This window comes from Ambystoma mexicanum, chromosome 11 (assembly GCF_040938575.1).
Source record: "Ambystoma mexicanum isolate Mex_15411 chromosome 11, UKY_AmexF1_1, whole genome shotgun sequence".
NCBI lineage: Eukaryota > Metazoa > Chordata > Amphibia > Caudata > Ambystomatidae > Ambystoma > Ambystoma mexicanum.
In genome coordinates this window covers 402,347,788-402,369,041 of record NC_090934.1, presented here as the reverse complement: position 1 = coordinate 402,369,041, position 21,254 = coordinate 402,347,788, and the positions used below count along the sequence as shown (strand labels likewise).

General features: G+C 47.2%; 1 protein-coding gene across 4 annotated transcripts in view; it reads left to right on the top strand.

Moving 5' to 3' along the window:
- The window catches only part of LOC138503444 (para-nitrobenzyl esterase-like), a 344,471-nt gene that overhangs the window by 54,721 nt on the left and 268,496 nt on the right, over positions 1 to 21,254 (top strand). The window contains exon 1 of one of the 4 annotated variants that reach the window (XM_069623184.1): positions 11,518 to 11,645. The exons of the other annotated variants lie outside the window; for them this stretch is intronic. Within the exon in view, the coding sequence (XP_069479285.1) occupies positions 11,643 to 11,645 (3 nt within the window). The 5' untranslated portion in view covers positions 11,518 to 11,642. Of the gene's footprint in view, positions 1 to 11,517; positions 11,646 to 21,254 lie in introns of those variants that run through there. 4 annotated transcript variants of the gene reach the window in all.

The window sequence follows — 21,254 nt, the reverse complement described above, 5'->3', positions numbered from 1 at the left end:
AACAATTAACTGTCATTGGGGTCTGTGAGCTTGGTATACAGCATAAAGGATACTCGTTTAGCTACAAGGCTTGATACCCATCTCCTCCTTGAATACATGGAGAGAAATCCCTGCCCCACCCAGCCCTTCTATCCTATTGTATTAGCATCTTAGTGTGTCTTGTGTAAGTACATAGCATCAGCCAAATAATTGAGTAAGTAATTAATTACCCTGCATGTCTTCACCGGGCTACCCATCTCCTGTATAATAAAAGAAAACAAAGTCCCTGGGATCCGGGGATCATACTGTTGGGGGATACTGGTGACGGGGAATTCCCACTGACAGGCCACACAGCCCGCCTATGTACCCACCTTTTGACAGCCCTTCAATCCCATTATGGTGGTCAAAGTGCTGGGACATCGTAGTGGCCGAAAAGATTACAGCATTACGATCAGGGAACCTGAACCCTTTTCGGAACACATGGGCCCCATTCATGGACTACGCAGTAAAATTCCCTGGTCTCACCCAAAGGCCCCCACTAACCTGCGGGCTGGATTGAGCCTAGAGACTAATAGATATACCGCACTTACTGTACGCTCCACCCGAAGGCTGCTCACCTCCTCAGGCCCGACACCCCTAATGTGAGACTGTACTGAATGCGTGTTACTGTTGTATTTTTCTACGCACACGCAATGTCTGATGTCTTTGTCATTTCTTAATATGCTAATAAAACGTTGAGTTGAAAAAAATATAAAGAAAACAAAGCAATAGATGTTATGGCTATAATGAAATGGGGGGGATTTGTTTCTGCCAACTCATTAAGTTGGCTAAGAGTAAATGAAGCCTGTCATCGTAATAGGTCATTGTTAACAACATGTCATGCATCTACTAGGAATCTGAATTAAGAAACCAGTGAAGTTCACACATCAAAACAAAGAGATTATTAAGATAAAAAGGTAAAGAAGAACATCTAACATTGCGATCCCTAAGGGAGGAAGCAACATGAAGAAAAACACATATGTCTATGAACTGCCCCTCCAATCCAGGATGCAGGGACTCGCCTGCATACAGCAAAGATTAGAATAACACCTTCTCGGAATGGGGATGTATGCACCCTATAGCAACCCTCGCCATTACCTCGCCTGAAGTCCCGACTATGAAGTAAATGCACATATCGGCACCTATATTTCAATATAAGGAAAATAAGCCACCTGTAGCTAGAAACGAATTACATAGTTTTAATATATCTACTTCCCTGCGGTAAGCCTCCATCTAGCCGCAATCAATCATAGTGCGCAATATTGAATATCATATGTTTTGTGAAAATGGTATGGGGGCCTGAGATGCAGCAGAGTTTTCCCCAGCAAGATCAGTCTATGGCCCTCATTCCGAGATTCGAGGTAAGTTCCGTCCATTACCGGCATGGCGCAAATAGCATGTCCGAGCTGGCAATAGACCGCTAAAAGTGCACTATTACGAGTTTGCGGGCACGAGCTTTGCGCCATGCCGGTAAAGACCCTAGCAGCATGCCGCAAAAACATCAGGAAAACCCTGTACCGGCATGACCCGCACCGTAACAAACACTACCGCCTTATAGCAACGCGGCATTAGCGGTGACCATAAATAGCAGTCACCGTGATAATGCAGAACCGGAAAAAACGTCATTGCGCAGGAACTGGAAGGAGCAGAGCGGCCATCTTTAAAAACACAATCCATTGCCATCCTCACCAGACAGGACCCCTGGCACACTTTCGACATACCGGGAAGATACCATGATCAAGGAGGAATGCCCAAAGCACCAAAAAAGGGAGCTGCCCGCCTCTGAAAGGAGCAGTTCAGCCCTGACGAACTCCAAATGCTGGTGGATATCCTCCACAAGCATGCTGACACTGTTTTCAGCAATGACATGCAGAGGGTGCAGTGATAAAGAAAAAGGAGATCTGGGCTCTAGTGGCGCAGAAGGTGAGCGCCGTGGGCAGCACCCCCCGCACCACAAAGGATTGCAGAAAAAGGTGGGACGACCGGCGGCTGAGGGTGCGGAGCATCGTCTCGGCTAATAGAAGCCAGGCCCTGGAGACAGGAGGAGGCCTAGGTTCGCCCATTAAATTAAGGCCGTGGGAGGAGACATGTGCACCCATGATAGGCCCCAAAGCCATCAAAGTGGTTGGAGATATGGAGTGCGGGGCAACGTCATCCGCTGATGGAGGTGTGTGTCCAAAGTCAATACTGCCAACGCCAATGTTTAGAAAGTCACTGCTAAGGGCTGGCTAAGGTGTCACGGCATGGTTGGCCACTCCCCCCCCTTTAAATCATGCCAAAACTATTGAGACACAGGCTAGTGCCAGGTGCGAGGCTGTAACCTATATGACACATACCACACAAAGTGGGCCATTCCGTGAGGCACACAGGGCAGTCGATGTAAACAGTGTGCATGTGAGCCAGCACAGTACCCGGCCAACATGAGTGACACAGACATTTGCATGCATTTACCACCCAAGCATAGAATAATGTGCCGTTCTCCACCCAAATGCTGATAACCCACTAATATCTGATTGTGATATTGTAGCCATGTCCAAATGCTGGCTCTCAAATCATCACTCATGCCGACCCTCTCTTCCACCCCCACAGGCAGCGAGCATGACAGCGAGGAGCAGGCAAGCAACTGGCCCAGCACCTCCAGGGGCCAAGGCAGGGGCCGCCGTCTACCTGCGAGCAAGAGAACACCTGGAGGCACTCCACCGGCTCCAGCAAGGCCCGTGGAGGTTGCACCACCCCAACCCCACCCCTACCCCACCCTGCACTGGTGGCAGACACATGCCCTACTGAGGAGTCTAGTGTGGCTGGGGAGATTGCAGCCACAGCCCCCCACGATGTTGCTGACAGCCCCATATCCATATGTGGAGTGACTAAGGACACATATGAAGTCGTTCACACCCCTGATGCCCAAACCAACCCCCAGGTCTCCTATAGTGACTCGGGTGAGAGTGACACACCTGAGCTTACTGGGCAAGGAGCAACACAGGGACATGCCAGTCCTGTGGCCAGTTCCCTTTCTGAAGCGCCAGAAACACATGTCAGCCCGATTCCCAGCAGGGCCACAACATCAGCCATTGATGCAGAGCGGGCTGAGCAGCTCACAGGCCAGATCAATGACTTCATGCAGGACAATCGGCAGGCCAGGGAGGAGTGGTGGAATGAACTGAGGGCACTGTGCCAGGTCATTACGGTCAGCATCAACCGGCTCTGTGAGGTCCTTGGCCGGATAGCAGATGCTCTGGAGGCTGCACATCCTACACAACAGCCCCAGCATGAGGACACACCTTCTGCATGCTCCTCCACCCAGACCAGCCCACTCCGTCGGTCCCAACGTATGATGCGCCACCAGGACATGCCACCCCCTAGCTCTGGGAGCGCCCAGTGACAATGCTGCCATCCACATGTGGCCTATGTGGTCCTTATGGGACTAGTGTGTGGTTGTTGTGGTGGGAGGGGGAGGGGGTTGAGGGTGTGTTTGGGAGTTGTGGTGGGAGGGGGAGGGGGGGAGGGTGTGTTTGGGAGTTGTGGTGGGAGGGGGAGGGGATGAGGGTGTGTTTGGGAGTTGTGGTGGGAGGGGGAGGGGGTTAGGGTGGTGGATGTTTTTTTTCTCACGTTTAAACCTTCAATTTTAATACACCGGTTGTTCATCTAAAAAAACCAGAGTGGACATTCATCATTGCGCATGAGTCATTTAATATTGCACAGTGCATAGTGTATATGTATCCCCACACCCAGTGCCCAATGTCCTGACATCCTCACACCCTCTGCTGACTTGTGTGTCAGAAATATTGTCCAATCAATGCTTGCCGCACGGCACGTCCTTCCTGTACATCGACACTGTGATGCTGTCCTGCCCCTTCTTCCTCCTCCCCTTCATCATCATCAGGTGGTAGCAGTTCCATGTCAGGGGGCAGGGGCACGTTCCGACAGATGCACATATTGTGCAGCATTACACAAGCCATGGTGATCTTGGACACCTTCTCATGGCTGTAGCGAGTGCCCCACCCGACCGGCTGAGGCAACGAAATCGTGCCTTCAACAGGCCAAAGGTCTGCTCAATCACCACACGTGTACTGGTATATGAACGATTGTAGTCCTTCTCGTGCTTGTTCAGTGGGTTTCGGACAGGGGTCATGAGCCACGGCTTCAAGGTATAGCCACCATCACCTGCATGAGAGGGGAATGAAGGTAAGTGTTTGTACATTCATGGCGGACAACTGAACTAGTCTTACATGGCAGCAGGTGATTTCTGGCCATACACATGTCCCTGGATGCATTGACCCCATTTCTGGCCCCGCTATGTGTCCTGTGCAATGGAATGATGGAGGGGGTAGCATCTTCAAGATGGTTTATGGTGTGCACTCACATCTTGTTGCACGTGCATCGTACATGCATGCAGCAGTCTTGGGGTAAAATCATTGATGTGCTGTGTTCTGTGAGATTTGGTAGTAGGGAGTGTTGGCTGTAGTCAGTAGCATATTCGTCATTCTGCACTGATCAGTACCATGGTGACTTGCAGCACTCCTATGGGTGTGCGGAACCAGTGACACACTGTGGTATCCCTGATAGGCTCACTTCAATGCACTCCCATGGATGACTGTCCTGTTTGGTGATATGCTGGAGGCAGCGACATAGTGCATATGCAGTGCATAGTGCAGGAAGCCCTTACGGTGTGTCAGGGCCGCCATGAGTGGTGCATGTGTTGAATGCGTCCTGGTTACCTGTTGGTCATGTAGTGTTAGGTGTCGGCCTTACTTCATCACTGTGGGATTTGGTAGTCATGTGCCGTTTCACTTGCTTTGGGGCACAGTGTTCGGTGAGGTGCACATCGTGCACTGGCTTCAACATTTCCACCCAGGTGGAGTATGCAGCCACCCACAACACAACCCCGATGCACTGCCATGGCCCAGTCAGGCAACTCACCAAGCAGCCAGGCACGTCGTCCAGCATTTCGCTCCATATAGCGTGGTAGCGTGGAGTTCCACAGGACCAAAGAGTCATGAGTTGATCCTAGATATCGGGCACAGCAATGTGTGATGATCTTACTGGCGTTACATACCATCTGCACGTTGATGGAGTGGTATTGCTTGCGGTTGCGATACGCCACCTCCATGGCATGCGGGACCACCAACTCCACATGGGTGCAGTCGAGTGCACCTATACAATTTGGCATGCCTGCCAGTGCATGGAAGGCAACTTGTGTATCGAATATCTCCTGGGGAGTCCATGGTAGGCATATGTAGTCCCTTGTGTGCTTGAGGAGGGCATCCAGCACTTGGGTCAGTATCCGGGAAAATAAGGGTTGTGATATGCCATGCATGTACCCCACTGTGTGCTGGTAGGTGCCTGTGGCAAGGAAGTGGAGCACAGACACTACCTTCAGTAGAGGGGGGATGGTGGTGCGTATTTTTATGAGGCTCACTATGTCATCATGTATCAGGTCCACTATGGTGGTGATGGTGTCACGGTCAAGCCAGTACAGGGTGTGGATCTGCTCTGGTGTTAGGTTGAAGGGGGTGGCTCTGATGCGAGGGATTGGGGCCGCCGGCGTGGTAACGGTGGCTGCACTGGTGGGGCATGCTGGGCCTGTCTCACCCTCCTTCTCCTCCTGTGTATCCTCTGTGGTGGGGGATGTGGTTGTTGTTGCTGTTGTTGTTGTTGCTGCCTTGCAAGCAGGGCCTCCAGCTCCAGTAGTGCTACTACTATTGCTATCATCTTGGTGTGGGAGCGGGTGTGGTGTGTGGGTGTGCTCCTTTTGTGCTGTGCCAGACTCCATTGACTCCACCTATGCTGATTGTATGCACCTGTGGCTCTTGGAAACACTGCTCAGGGTTCTTAACACCTTCTCGGAGATGCCAGTATTTACTCCATGCCGGTAAGGTACTTTTCAGCCTTCAGTAGGCCATTATTTGCATGTCCGCATGGCTTGTGATCAGCTCAGGTTTACGGCATGCCGGCATGTTGTGTAGGACGCGCGCGCCTGGACCGCTATTTACGGCATCGTAAAGTACGATGCCGTAAATAGCGGTCTGGTTGGTCAGAATAGCCCGTAGCGGTAAGCGATGCCAGTAGTCCTTTACCGGCATCATTTTTACCTTACCTCCAACCTTGGAATGACCCCCTATGACTATGAATGTTTGTAACCACTATAATGCCTAACACTACCTCTCTGTAACCAGCAATCATTACTGTAACCAAATAACCTACACTGTGACACCCCAGGGTTTGGGCGTATAATCAAATGAAATTAATAAGTCGAGGCCTTGCAACATCTCGAAAATGGGATCAAGCTCGCTCCTGTGCCTTGCCACCTCCACCAAAAGGTATTTGTAGAAGCAGGTGGCCGCTCCATCTTTTTGTATTTCTCTTTTAAGTCGAAAGGCCTTCATGACTGTCAGTTTATGGTGAAAATTAAGGCACCGTATGGTTGTGATCCAGGGTCATTCTCCTTTTGTCGGTTTTGGGATTGGGGCATGATGCTCTAGCTCAATAACATGCGCTTGCATAGTTGAAATGTGAAAATCTTTGCAAAATAGCGTATACAGAAAGCTGTCAGCGGCCGTTCCTGTTAAGTTATGGAGGTTAGGGTTTCACAGATGCTCAGGAGTCATAAGTGGTTCATGTGGTCTTTGCTAGGTTCTTCATATGACAGGTAGGTACACAGGTAAAAGGTAGGGTACACATAAGACAGGTCCAAGGGATAGAACATCCACCGGTCCCCCTGTGCCAAGCTCAGTTTCCAACTGACTCTATAGGAACTTTGGCACTCACACAATAACATTCTAAGTGTAACACTCCACACCAAACATTCCAAACTCAAACACTCACTCATACAGGAAATAGACACAAATACAGGAAAGGTAAATCACAACACATCTCCCCCCTTACACACAATACAATCCAGGGAAGAAAACAGAAGAACAGTTATTATTGAAGCAATATATATAAGTGAACCAACTATCCTTCGAGATGCCCATTCATCCGACCTCTCAAGGCAAAAGCTATTCTCCTTCAAGTCCTTAGTATAGCTGCCAATTAGCTAATATTCTCCAGAAAACAATCTCTAGAACCATAATGGCCACTTATGGTACTCGTTGCAAGGGCACCAGTCCACAATCCTACACACTACCTTTACCACTTGTATCACACAATAATCCTGCATCTTCATTCACTGTCTACAGATTGAATATAAATCACAGGATTAGATCCCACTATCTGCCTGAAGCATACACATTTTACCACACAATGGGTGTCCTCCAAACACCCTCCTGAACACCAACCTAAACGTCAGTGTCACCAAATACCAACATTGGTACCAACCAATTTCAGTAACACCCGCCCACATGAACTTTGGCACCACTAGAGGCACCCCTTGAGTAAACAAATGCTGACACTTGACTTTGCATATTCACTAAAAGACATTTCCCAACTAAACCAAAATGAACGGATTCAGCATTCATGTTTGAGAATAAAATATTAAATTACACCATGACAGAGTCGACAAAGTTCATGCTTTCAGAGTCCAAATTTGAAATATGCTGTGGAAAAAATTGTTAGGTTATTGCATAGTATTAAATGGTTGGAAATGTCCTATAAATGTTGTAGGTCCAAAAACAAAACAAGAATTTTACTAAATGTCCTAGTACTCTCACACTCACACAGATCACATAGCCAATCTCCACCCCAAAACAACTCGATGAATTCAGCATAAATTATGGCAATCCGAATTTGGTTGTGCCACATTAAAGTTCCACAATTTCACGCCTGCAGAGTCTATCTTGTAAATAGTCTGTGGAGAAATGGTCAAGTTAGTGTAATAACATAACTGTACATTTATACTAAATGCATTAGGTCCACTCAACTAAACATTTCATACTGAACATTTTTTTTTCCAACATCGTAGGTCCACTTAACCTTACGTTACTGAGCATCACTATCTAATTCAGTAGGTCCAATTAACATTTACTGAACATTTCTATTAATGCAGTAGGTCCACTCAACATTGCATTACTGTACATTTCTTTTAAATGCAGTAGGTCCAATAAATATTACATTTCCATACTTTTCCTCTAAATGTATCTGGTCCAAACCATCTTCAACAAAAACAACTTGCCAGAGAAACATTGGCACCTAAAAAAAACTTGCCAAACACATTGGCACCTAAATACTTGCCAAAACACATTGGCACCATAACAAAACACTGCTTACATTGGCACATTGCCACCATATGGCTAAGAAAAAACAATTGCCCACCCTTGGGCAACACTCATGCCTACACTTTTGGCACCATAACAAAACACTGCTTACATTGACACATTGCCACCATATGGCTAAAAAAAAAAAAACAATTGCCCACCCTTGGGCAACACTCATGCCTACACTTTTGGCACACACCAATAACAATGTTGGCACTAATAAAGAAACACCAAAAACACATGCCCACTCTAGAGCAACACACCTGCGAACACTTTTGGCACCAAAGACAGGAAACTCCTTCCCCAAAACATGTTAATTGAGTGCCATATGAGAAACCTATGAAAAACAACACTACAATGCCTGCCGAATCGTGACCCATGTTTTCATTCATCACATTCCCAAAATGATGCATTGCCTTCATTTTCCACCCAGTACGCATCACTTTCAATTTAAATACTTTGCATCTTCCCAAACAACATTGCAGCATGTGATGGCCTTTGCATTTCCAATATTGTTTTACATTTTCCAATATTAAAAGACGTTGACATGTTGCTCTCAACTCACCCACCACAAGGACATTAGTTCTCCCTGAGCATTTTTCTTCATCAAGAGCTTTCTCATCCAGCCACTGGAAAGTGGTGTGTAGTTATACTCAGGGGCACTTATGCCCCTCTCGCCCCAAATCCATTCTGGTAGCTGGTGAATGTGCCCAGTAAATTCTTTGACCTCCCCAAACATATCCTGCACCATTGAGTTAGATTACTGCATGGACCGGTTCTTGACTGTCTGTTCAGTATCACATTATCGTCTGGTGGCAAGGCCGGGATATGGGCTTTGACCCCACTGTCTCTAGTTTGGCTACCTAATCACCTTTCCCGGCTAAAGCAACATTCTCTTCTCTGGAGGTGGCTACCCAATTTATACACAGCTCGTTTGGAGGACCAAGCTTTAGACCTGCACAATACTGATGCTGTGTTTGTTTTTATAGCTAGTGTTTTCTGGTGCAGGATAAGTGTTTTGTAGCAAGTGGGTGTTTCTGTCAATGAGGAAAGGCTACCTCTGTCTTGCTGGGATTTCAAATTGTGATCTGGCATATGAGCACACATCTCTATAACAAATGCTTGACACACTGAGCTAGCTTCTGAATTATTGTGACACTCAACTCATCAATAAACATTTCAAATTTGGGTATGTCACGTTGTGAGGAAGTGCCATCTTATAAAGGTGTCGAAGCCCTAGCCATTTTTGATTTGTACGAATTAATAAAATGATGTGGGTAATTCCATCACAGAAAGGTTGGTCTACTGACCAGACCCCATTTCAGTAAATTCCATGCCAAAAACATAGTGTACACCTGTGCCAATCTGCATCAGAATCCCGATCTTCTGCTTCTGCTCCGGTGGCACACATCGGGCTCAGAGGTCACAGGTGCCCCGTGACATCAAAAAGTGCTGTGGTTATATTTAAATATGCACCTCTGAAACAAAACCATAAACTAAGCCCGGAGTGGTCAGGGAGATTATACTTGAAAACTAGATGTAGAGTTCACCCTTCAGATGAAAGCTACAGTTTGATGGCCTATACACCAGGAATATAAAGTAAGGCAGCTTTGGCCAGATGAAGAACGAAGCTGCCTGAGACTACAAATGGTCTATACAGCCGAGAGTGCAACCAAAAGCAGTGTAAATGGATGGCAACGCATAAAGGGTACTTACTTTCAGTGGTAGAAGTGTGACAAAACATAGTGGAACTCTGACACCAGCGTGGGACGGTGTGTGCGGGAGGCACCAACTTGCACACAAGTTTCAGAAGGTTGTGGGTGGGCCAGGTGGACAGCCAGGTGGGTGCAACAGGCAAAAGGAGACCCTCTGCATTGTTTTTAGTTAATTTCTCTTTGTTGGTCAGTCAGTTGGAACTTTTATATTTGCATGGCCTTTGTGAATTCAGTCTACTCACTGATCGTAACTCCGCTGGAAGCCGTAATCAATACCTACCTAACAACTACTTCAACAGGGGCCTGCCAATAGACAAATGTGTGCTACCGGGAATACAACTTGGTAATTTATTACAAAGTCTGGATCCCAAGACTGAATATATTATCTCCTCTGGTCTCACAGAGGGTGCGCGATGACTAGTCTGTGGCCCTGAAGTGTCCCACAGGAGTGCATTATAGTTGCCCAGGTGACTAATCCTTAAGAAGTCGCCTCCTATAACTGCACACTTGTCCAGTGGCGTGAACCTGCAAATCGCATGTAGCCCCCTGATGTTAAAATAACATTCTGTGGAAATGGCCTGGGCCAATATCAGCTGCGTCTTCGAAGACAACATGACACAGATGGAGATGGGGTGACAGCGGAGAGAATTTCGTAGTGTTAGCGGGCCTCCCCCCATCTTCCCATGGTTACCATAAAGCCAGATGGAGTCCAGCCAGGCTGAGACACCATCCATGCTTTGGGAATGTACGGTGAAACAGATTTCAGTTTGGCGGTAACTGCCATGGGAGGTCATATTAACAGGTATGCTTTACCTTCGGGTATGGTGAAAGTGATTGTAAAAAGTGCTGGAACTGTTAACAGTCCAAAATAAAGCAGTGGCCCATCCGCTCCCACTCACTTCGACCTCCGGGTGCTATACGTGTGAGTGCTTTTACCTTAGCATGTATAGAGATGGAGATTTCACATCATTCATCACACAAGTGTTGAGGTATGCATGCTCCTACTAGGGACTTCCACTATATTAATGATGAAGATATTCCCTAAAGAAATGCAAACATGTGGCACACGTTGTGGTATGCTGCACAAGCACATACTAGTAGCGAGGACACAAAATGCTTTGCAGAATTAATACCGCGTTACACCCTTTCATAATAGATGTGCACTTCCTTCTCAGAGTGAGGCAAGCAGTGGGAGGGGCCCTTCCAGGTATTTAAGCATGTCCAATTGCCAGGTCGCGTACCCTGTTCCAGTTACATTACGACCAGGGCAGCTTCCCACTCCATTCAATGTCACAGGTTGGGCCCTGGAGAAAAGTGAGTGCGCTTTGCCCATCAGGCCAACACCCTGCCCTGTCCTAGTCCCTCGCCGGTGCAGTTCAGCACACTCTGCTGTGGCGGGTGCCTGGCTGCTGTATGATGAACCTGCCCCTCCCGTTGATGGAGTGCAGGATCTTCGGGGCCCCGCCTTCCGACAGCTCTGTGCTGGCCAATGCTGTGCTTTGTAGCTCCGCCCCTGCCCGCCCATTCCCGCGCCCCATCTCACACCGGCTAAGTTGCCTAGTCCCCAGGGTGTCCTGCCGCGGTGCTGGAGACTGCAGGGGCCGATAGCTGTCGGATGCTGGTGGTTTCGGACCCGTGGTATCGGATTTAGACTCACGTCGCCTGACACCAAGTTCATTGAGTTCTCTGCATATCATATGGTTGGAGGTCCCATGGTATGGTAAGGAGAGGGGCAGGCGTCCCGGCGACCTTCCGTAGTTGAGACATCGTTTTATTATGGGTGGGAGTGGGGGATTGGTTTCACCCGTCCGACCCTACTTCGCCCTTGGTCCTCATTGTAGTGTTTCCCTTATGTGGCAAAAGTGACGCTTGAGCAGTGCAGGATCAGATCGTGGTCACATCGGGGAGGGGACTGGCTTGCAGGGTGTAGCGCGCCACACGCCCCCTACTCATTAACGATCCTATTACCTTTTATTTTCTGCTTCTCCACTTCTCTCCTACTTCCCTTCTTCTAAGACTCATGATGGCACGCTTTATTCTGGCTCACCTCTTCTGTCTGCTGCTCGCACTCGTTCTGGAGTTGCCCAGAAGGAGTGCGAGTCTCCTGGCATGGGACACGACGCCGCTGATGGAATACAGCACTGACATCTCGGGGCGTGAAGCGACTTTATATAGTCTGGCTGAGCGTTAATTCACGCCCATCGATCCATCCAACAATCCTCGGAGCAGGGGGGTTAGACAAATACTTCATCTCGCGACCGTGTAAAAAGCTTCACTAATTGCAAGGCAGGACTGTTGTGGTCCCCATTTCCATTGCAATGCCACCAGTCCATCCATCCAGGAACGTATTCTTCGTCTCACGCCCGTTATGTCACCAGTCCATTGATCCATCTGTCACCCCCAAACTCACCCACCAATTCATTCATCCAACACCCACCCATCCATCGACCCCTCAATGCATACTTGCCAACATTCTGTGACCAAAAAGATGTAGGATTTTTCAAGTTTCAGAAATAATACTTCGCATAGCAATGGCATCACAGGAAAATACAAAACATACATTGTTGGCACCACTGGAGCGTTTTAAAATACACAACCCATCAAACAGCACAACATGGAAAGCTGTTCAAAGGTTTAAAATGTACAATTCTGAATGGCAAGTCAACACCAAATTCAATTACCTAACTTCACAGAAGGTAATCAATCACACAGAGCTGGTAGGCAGCGTTTACCGCTGCTGTGTGGCAGCAGCCTGGGCAGTACATACCTAATCCTGCAGTGCAAGTTGAACACTGAGCGACATGGAGACTGATACCCTCCTCAGTCTGATAGGCAGATGCTGTGTGATGCAGGTACCCCCTGCCCCTTGCCTTCACTGGCAATTCACCTAAGTCCTGTCCCTGCAAGAGTGCAGGGCAGAGTCACATAGCTGTCAGGTCAGTGATTGGTCTGAGCCCATCGCTCAAATTGAACACCCACCCACCACACAGACAGACAGACTAATGTGTAGCATGCTTGTCATGGGCCCAGTCTGAAGGAGCCTGCCTTAGAGTCACAAATTACCTGCCACTGTAAAAAGAAGTAGGATCTGTCACCCAAATCTGTAGGCGGTAGGACTGCTTAAAAAGCAATAGCCCACTGCCTTAATCGGTACGGTTGGCAAGTATGTCAATCCCTCACCAACCAATCCCTCTATTCTTCTCTCACTCTTCATTCACCAGTCTATTCATCCAACAAAGGCCTTCTCTTTCACCAGTACACCCGTCCAACACTTATCCAGCCATCACTTTTTCTCACTCAGTTTCACCAATGCTTACATGTAGGCATCTACCACTCACCCGCAAATCCATCCAACACACACCCTCTAATACAGTCCATCGCTCATCATGGCATCCCTCCAGCACACCCTCTTACTCGATCATTAACAAATTCTTGCATCACTCATTATCTCATTCATTCTCTGAATCACACATGCATTCATCCCCAACTCATCCTCCCGCTCGCCCTCCATCACCGGTGCTGGCATTAGGCCCGCTCTGTCTCCCCTTGGGAAATCTATTGGCGACGTTCAGTTTTGTGAGTTGGTTGCTTTAGACGGTGCCGCAACTACTGAAGCTAGGATCAGGGGCGAGATACTTACCACACAAGACCACTTGGGCACCTGATCAGAGTCTCTGTGAAATCGCTAGATTGTAGCGGAGATCATGACTATTTATGGACAGGTTTAAAAAGTGTGCAGCCTTTATTACTCCGTGTGCAACATTATAGGAAACATGCTTCCCTTAAGTTTTATCTTGCAGTTGTTCATGATTAATCTTCTGAGAGGCAAATGCTTATGTGTGGGGTTGTGTGGAACAATTCCCGACCCCTTCTCGCCCACTCGCTGGTGGGATCCCACAGTAAAACCTTTCCATTTCCAGGACTATCACTTGCTTTTTCACTCGTTTTCTTGCTCACCAATTGATCTATTCATCCCTCCTCTTCCCCATTTGTCTCACTCATCAATTCTTCCATCGATGCATCAAACAATCGCCCTCTAACTCACTCTCTCAAGCAACATCTATCATCCCTCATCCGCACACTCTCACTCACCAATCCATCCATCCAACCAACACCCAGCAAGTCACCCTTTCACCAAACAACCAAATAACCACCCTCTCACCAATCCATCCAGCACTTAGCCTCTCACTCACTCACTCACTCACTCACCGGATCAATCCAACAAACAACAGTAGACCACAAAATGTACACTCGCCACAAGCGAGTGGGAATTGCATCTGCGTTTGTTAGAATTTGTGTGCATGCAGAGTGCTGTGCTATGCTCTGCCCTTTCTTCATATATGTGGGTGGGTGAGTGATTCATTTGTGGCTAGTAGTTTTCAGTGGCGGCTAGAGAATCATTTTAAATGGAGGAGCGTAAATATTTCCCGCCAATAGTGCGAGTGACTGAGCGTAGTAAGGGAGCCTGAAATAACCAAAGGGGGTGTTCAGCGAGGAGGGATTTCCCCTCTGCACATTTTTTTTTAAAAATAATTGGTTCAAATGATGCATTTTACAGCCCTCTTTTTGTGAAAAATTGGTTCAAAGCCATACAATTTACAGTCCGTTCTGTAGGGTAACTCTAATGTGCTGTTCTCTCGTGCACATTATGTCTCTGGCAGCTGGTGCGTGGATTGTTGGCGGCTGCCTGAGTGAGTGAGTGTTCTGTCAAGGGCAGTTGGCGGAAGCTGGCTTGGTGTATGGATGGGCCAGTGTCTTTGTCTCTGTGTGTCAGTGTAACTACATATGAACTACTGGTGTTCTGCCGGACAGAATAAACACACGTTACTTACCTGTGGACCCCAGCGTGGTACCTCGTGAAGAGCCCATCTTCCGTTGTTTCAGTCAGTATACATGAAAACAATGAAAACAAACAATGGATGCACGCAGGCTGCCACCAGCACACTGGGGACCATCACAACCACCCTATCTGATCTCCTTCAATTTCACTAACCGCCTCTGCCTTGAGGTGCCGCAACGTGCTGCAGAGACACCCCGGACAGCAAGGAGGTCTGGAACCCCCTTGCAATTGACACCACCAATCAATGATGCCCCCCCAGATCACAATAGGACACCCCCATCCCTCAAACAGCCAGCGGAGACTAGTCCGTTGCTTTCCCCCAGCACTCCTTCAGTAGAGCTGATCCCAATTTTGGCAGCCACAAAAATAAGACCCATTTAGGTTAAATGATTTGCCCTGGATCACATACTTTGATCAAGCGCGGAAGCCTGGCTGTGACAGCAGATTTTCTGGTTGAACAGCTTGCAATACTTTAAGTTTCAGATTTCACAGTCCCCTGTTGCATCTCTCGTTTTGCACCAACATACACTGTTGTCTCCTTAGGAATCTGGTAAGAGTTAAACTAGCACTTTGTACATTGGTGCTAACTTGTCAATTGTCTGTGGTGGGGGCTCTGTTTTAAGGCACACGAGCAAGGGTTTTCATCACAGGGTGTTCGGTGAGGAGGGATTTCCATGTGGTCTGTCCCAACTATCCCATTAGTTTGTAGAAGTAACCCACTCGCTGCTACCCATTTACACTAATGTTATCCAAAATAAGCAAAAACAAATCTTTTAAGTAGACTTTGATGCAGGTTGTGGCATTTTGCATACTTCATTCTGTATTGTTGTACAGTATTTATGCTTTTACTTTCCTACTATAACTGGAGGACCACACATACCACAAATGCAGTGTGATAGGAGCCTAAAAGCCAGGACCTGCTGAGCATCTCACACTGGACATTGGCCAACTCAATACATCTTCATTCCCTCTTCTGGATTTTGTATGTGTGACGGTTACCTGTTAGTCACTGTTTGATAGTCATTTTATTGTTATGCATGATGTCAATATAAGTTGCACTATGATATAAACTGAGCCACCTTCTACATAGAGCCAGGAACCAGAAGGTATGTAGTTTATATGTAAGTTTAATCTCCAGTTATTAAGTAGAGAAAGTACTGGGACGTCCATCCAGCCCAGCACATTAGGTCCAACTGACACTCGTAGAACCCAGCACTCCAAACCTCCACCAACGCTCCAACACTCCACATTCTATGTCAGTGACATCACCACTCGCATAGCAACACATAGACCATAATCAGGTCCCAGCACAGATTATGACACATCTTCCTTACCACTGACACAACCCTAAAACCCATAATCAAGACCCAGCACAGACACAATATTGCAAGAAAGGTTATAACCCACCACCCACCTTACACCAACCAACACATCATAAACTAGAACACAACACTTTGATTGCAACACTGCTCACCAATCACAAAGATGAAAGAACACCCCAATCGTCACAAAGAAATACACAGCTCACACCAGCTCAGAATAACTCCCACTGAGACAAACTGCTACGCCACAAAAACATCGATCCAAGATCTTCAATGGAAATAACAAAAAAAAACTAAACCCAAACCACAGGCCCTCCCCTAAGCCTGAACACCCACACAGCTATAACACCAGCTTAAAAACAACAACAATGGAAGGAACTAAACACCAATCCTTCCCAGTGGAGACCCTGCACACCACAACCAAAACTAACTCACTCAACTTCTAAGCCCCACACAAACATGTGGCCACCATGTCTATGTCCAACTAAAAAACACCAAACCAAAAACCACAAACTCAGAACCAAAACTCTGATCGTACTGACAGACATCAACATCAGCACACTATCCCCATAACATACCTACACAGCACCTCACTGCCCCTTAACCACACCCTGGACAGCACCTCACTGCCCCTTAACCACAACATAGACAGTACCTCACTGCCCCTTCACCGCACCCTAGACAGCACCTCACTGCCCCTTAATCACAACATAGACAGCACCTCACTGCCCCTTAACCGCACCATAGACAGCACCTCACCGCCCCTTAACCAAAACATAGACAGCACCTCACTGCCCCTCCAGAGCCCACCCGGCCACCCCAGAGATTACCAGGGAAACTTCCACTACAAACAACACAAACACCACAGAACAACACCTAAAACCCCACAATAACCAATAACCACATAAAGTCCATGGCGCCAAGGTCCCTGCGACAAACCCACAACAACATGTCCATGAAATGCAAAGCAAATAAATGCAAGGCAAGTGAAAATGACATGGCGCTAAAGTCATCACCACTCACATAGCAACACCTAGACCATAATCAGGCTCCAGCACAGTTTATGACGCACTACCACCAAAAAACGAAAACGTATAGCAAGTTCCAAAAACAACTGGTGGCTTCCAGTTTAAGAAAATGGTTTTACTGTGCACCCGAGTTCATTTCTTAGAGAAGTTGAAAAGGCCTGATTACTTACTGGTAATATTCATTATTCCCACTGCAGGTGTTCCACATCAGTCTTTACTTCTGTGAGGTGCCAGTTCCTGAAACAGACATTTCCATTCCAGCCGGGAAGAAAGACTACTGGTATCCGCCCAGATTCAGTGTTCTACCTCCATTATTTCATCACTGGTCCTGCCCACCGGGGCCCATGTCGCTCTGAGCTTGCCTATCTAACTCCTGTACTTCACAAACTATAATTGTTGGAGTCAGGAGTGAAGGAAGTAGCCGCCGGGAATATAAGATTCGGATATTTTTGTTTTTAAAACCTGGTCTCGGCACTTGGACCTGGACTCGGAATAATTAAGATTACAAGTAAAGCAGTATCCCCAGTAAGAAAACTAAAGTCAGCCACATCACCACTCTGCAGTATCTCATAACAGACATCTCCAATTCAAACAGGTCTGAGCAAAGCAGAAGAGGAGACTGTAATCCTTAATACAGTCCAAGCAGGGGTGTGAAACCTGTTGCTGTCCAGATGATTTGGACTACAATTCCTATGATGCCTCATCATTGACATGCTAGCTAGAATTCATGGGAGTTGGAGGCCAAAGCATCTGAAGACCCAAAGGTTGCAGACCCCTGCTGTACACATTCATCTTCCATGTGCAGTTCTTAGAGCCAAACAAAGGTGATTAGGCAGTAGCTCAGTAGCCAACAGAAATGGTTTGGTGGTAGGGCATTTACACTGCATATACCGCACCGCCAAACTACACGTTTGCCCTTCAAGTGGAGGATTTACCTTCAGCATGAAACAGCTTATTTACAGTGGCGATATTACCTCTCCCGATTAATCTACCAAAATCCCCAATGGAGTCCTATGGACTCCCAACATTGGTGACTAACCCTAGCATAACACCACTCAGAAACCCATAGTGAGTGAACCGGACTGAGTGGTGGAACAGTAATTGATTTTGGAGGTAATTCTGTGGATTTTCTGATGGATTCTGCCACACCCGTGCTGAGGCCCATTGTGTGGCTTTAACTTTATAGTGTGCTTGTTTGTGACCAGCGGTGTCTTCTACCAGTCCTCTCTCCTCCTAAAACTTAAACCAGACTGCTCTTTCACATTGCCATTGTGAGAGCTGGGATGAACTTGGTTGTAAACCCTGGTTTAGGGCTGTACCGAATAGCATATTTAGTATTCGGCCGAATACCGAATAGTTTGTCAACTATTCGGCCGAAGCCGAATATGAAGCCGAATAGTTGCTTATTCAGTGCCAGTTAAAGTAGGAGGCCTCACAAATGCAAAAGGACTGCCTTTGTGAATCAGATGCATTGCATTCTCTATACAGTTGCAAAGTCGATGTGATCGAGTTTCGAAACTTCTTTGCAGCTCACATAGAAATGTATAAAATGGTTCATGTCGGCTCATGCAGGACACAAGTCAAGAGGAAATCTGAAATGCGTGAACTCCATCTCACAACTATTCACCCCACCCGAACAAATACTGCTCACTTTTCACTTATCCTAGCCACTCTTTCTCACCAATACATCATGACATACGCAATGGGAAGTGACATGACAGGAACTGAAAGTATCTACGCACATTTCTTTCAGTTTGTTTTTTCCAACTGAAAAAGGTGCACTTTGCATATAAACATAGGCCAAAGAAAAGATGTTCCTGTATTGTTGCAGGCTAAGTATAAAAGATGAGCACTTTTTTGTCTAAGAATCTGTGACAAAACATGCCCTAAAGAGCAGATTACAATATTAGATATTTTTCAGCTGTGTGATAGCAGTTTGTCTGGTCTAATTCTATTCAGATTTGCAAATAGAAGTCTGTATTTCCTTTTCTGAGTTCATGTTGCATTGTATTCAAATGAGAATGTCAAAGTATTCGGCAAAAGCCGAATAGCAAGAAACTATTTGGCCGGAGCCGAATAGCTTTTTTTTTCAGTCGGAATTCGGCCGAATACTTACTCGAAGCCGAAGTTCGGTACACCCTACCCTGGACACATACTAAGGTTGGTCTCCTTGAACCCCTCACCAGTCGACTTCAGAAAAACCTCACTTGCAGCTATGCTTTCCCTCCAACTGTTAGTGCAGAATTACATTTTTGGGATACTTCAGACCGACTTGGTGAGTCCCCTTACATTTGCTGAGATCCCCCTGCCACTGCAGTCTTTTCTCTGATGTGCTGGCCTGGTGCCAAAGTAGTTGTATGGGCGGGAGTGCTTTTTGGGTGCTCCATTTTGGCCTGGGTGGTTCTGTGGTCATGGGAGTGTGTTGGTAGGTGGGCTGGTGGCGGCAGTGGTTTGGTTTTAACTGTACTAGGTCTTGATCACTTTTGCCCCTTTGGGGACCATTTTGTGGCTGGTGTTTGACAACCAGCAGATTTTGCGCAGTGGGCCCCTTGTAAAATAAATGGAGACTTCTGTGGCTACTGATGGTGGTGTTTTGCTTTCTCGCATTCGACTGGATCGAGTGACTGAAGGGACTGATCATGGGAAACTGAAGTGCGGACATAAGGACTACTCTGCCCTCTTGTAGATCTTTGTATTTACCTGTCTCCATGGAGCCTACTGGGCCTTTGTTAAGTGAGCAAGCTATGAGAAGGCGTTGGTTCACAATATGAAGTTGGAGACTTGTTGAGTTTTACACCCTGGGATCACTGGGAGCTTCAAGGGTGGAAAGGATTATGAGTGCTTCACAATGGCTCACTTCACTCAGTAAACGCACACCGTACACCCTCAAGGACATCCTTTCAGCAAGTGTCTTTTATGCCTCTCTGTGAGCGTGGAGGCTACCATTTCACACCCCAGCAGAATCTGCAGGCCAAAAAGCCCTCCCTCTAGGCCATAGGCAATTCATTAGTGCGCAAATAACCAAACGACACCTACAAGCTGTGACCCTCCTCATATGCCATTCCTCCCTATCTGCACTCTCATGCTATAGTTTCAACTTATCGGTGTTGCGAGCAGGAGCCTCATCATCGTGCCAGTGGGGGCAAGTTAGAGAAAGTAGAGGGCAGGAGAACCCCTTGGAGGGAACTACAAGATTTGTTAAAGAAGTTGAAGATACGATAGCTTGGAAGAGGTTTACAAAGAGCTGGGGCGCATGCTAGGAGAAGGAAGTCATTCTCTTAGCCCCACCTGGAAATCATGGAACTTTGTTCCTTTTTGTTGTGAACATTTCCAAAGCTTGAGAATGCTGCACTTTGAGAGACTCGCACCATGGAGAAGGGAGTCATTCTCCTGTGGGTTATTTTTTTTAAGATCAGCATTTGTGTTTAAGTGGTAGGGAGAGAATAGGAGTTTGGACTCGGACTGTGATTTTTTTATTTGGACTACACAGCCTTCCTGACTGCCCGAATTTTAGTTTGTTCAGGCAGAAGCACCCGCTCTAGTTAGTGATAGGCTTGTTTGGTTATTCTATAAATGAACGTCCGTAACAACCACTATGCCTCCGCATTCCATGCTGCCACAGCTTCTCCAACCTCCTCCGCTCCTTTTCTCCCTGCATGGGTTTTACAGCAGTTATTTCCTGCATGCTGGTTGGGAATTTGGTAAGGACTTGAAGCTGGGGGTGATTTTTCCATCTTCAGGGATTGGCTGGGCCATCAGGGCGTCACATGCCCAGGTGGGCCTAATTCAACTTGAATGGCTTTCCTCAGAAAGCAAAGCAAGCCTCCAATATGCCAGCCAAACATCTTGGATTTGTCTGAGTCGTGCATGTGTGCCGGAATGCACACGCAGATCCGCGTTTGTTCCTCTGCTCTTTCTCAACAGTAGCCGTGACTATGTCTCTGGATGATTCCATTCTGGTAAGCTCCTGCATTTTATTACATGGCGTCAGACACTGTGGATCCCTGTTTACAGGGCCCATGGATTCCATTGTAATATATTGGGTCAGATTTCATAAAGGGGCGTTAGTGGCAGCATGAACCATGTGGCGGTCACCTGCCTCAGATCCCCAGTGCTTTGGGTGGGACCGTCGGATCCTC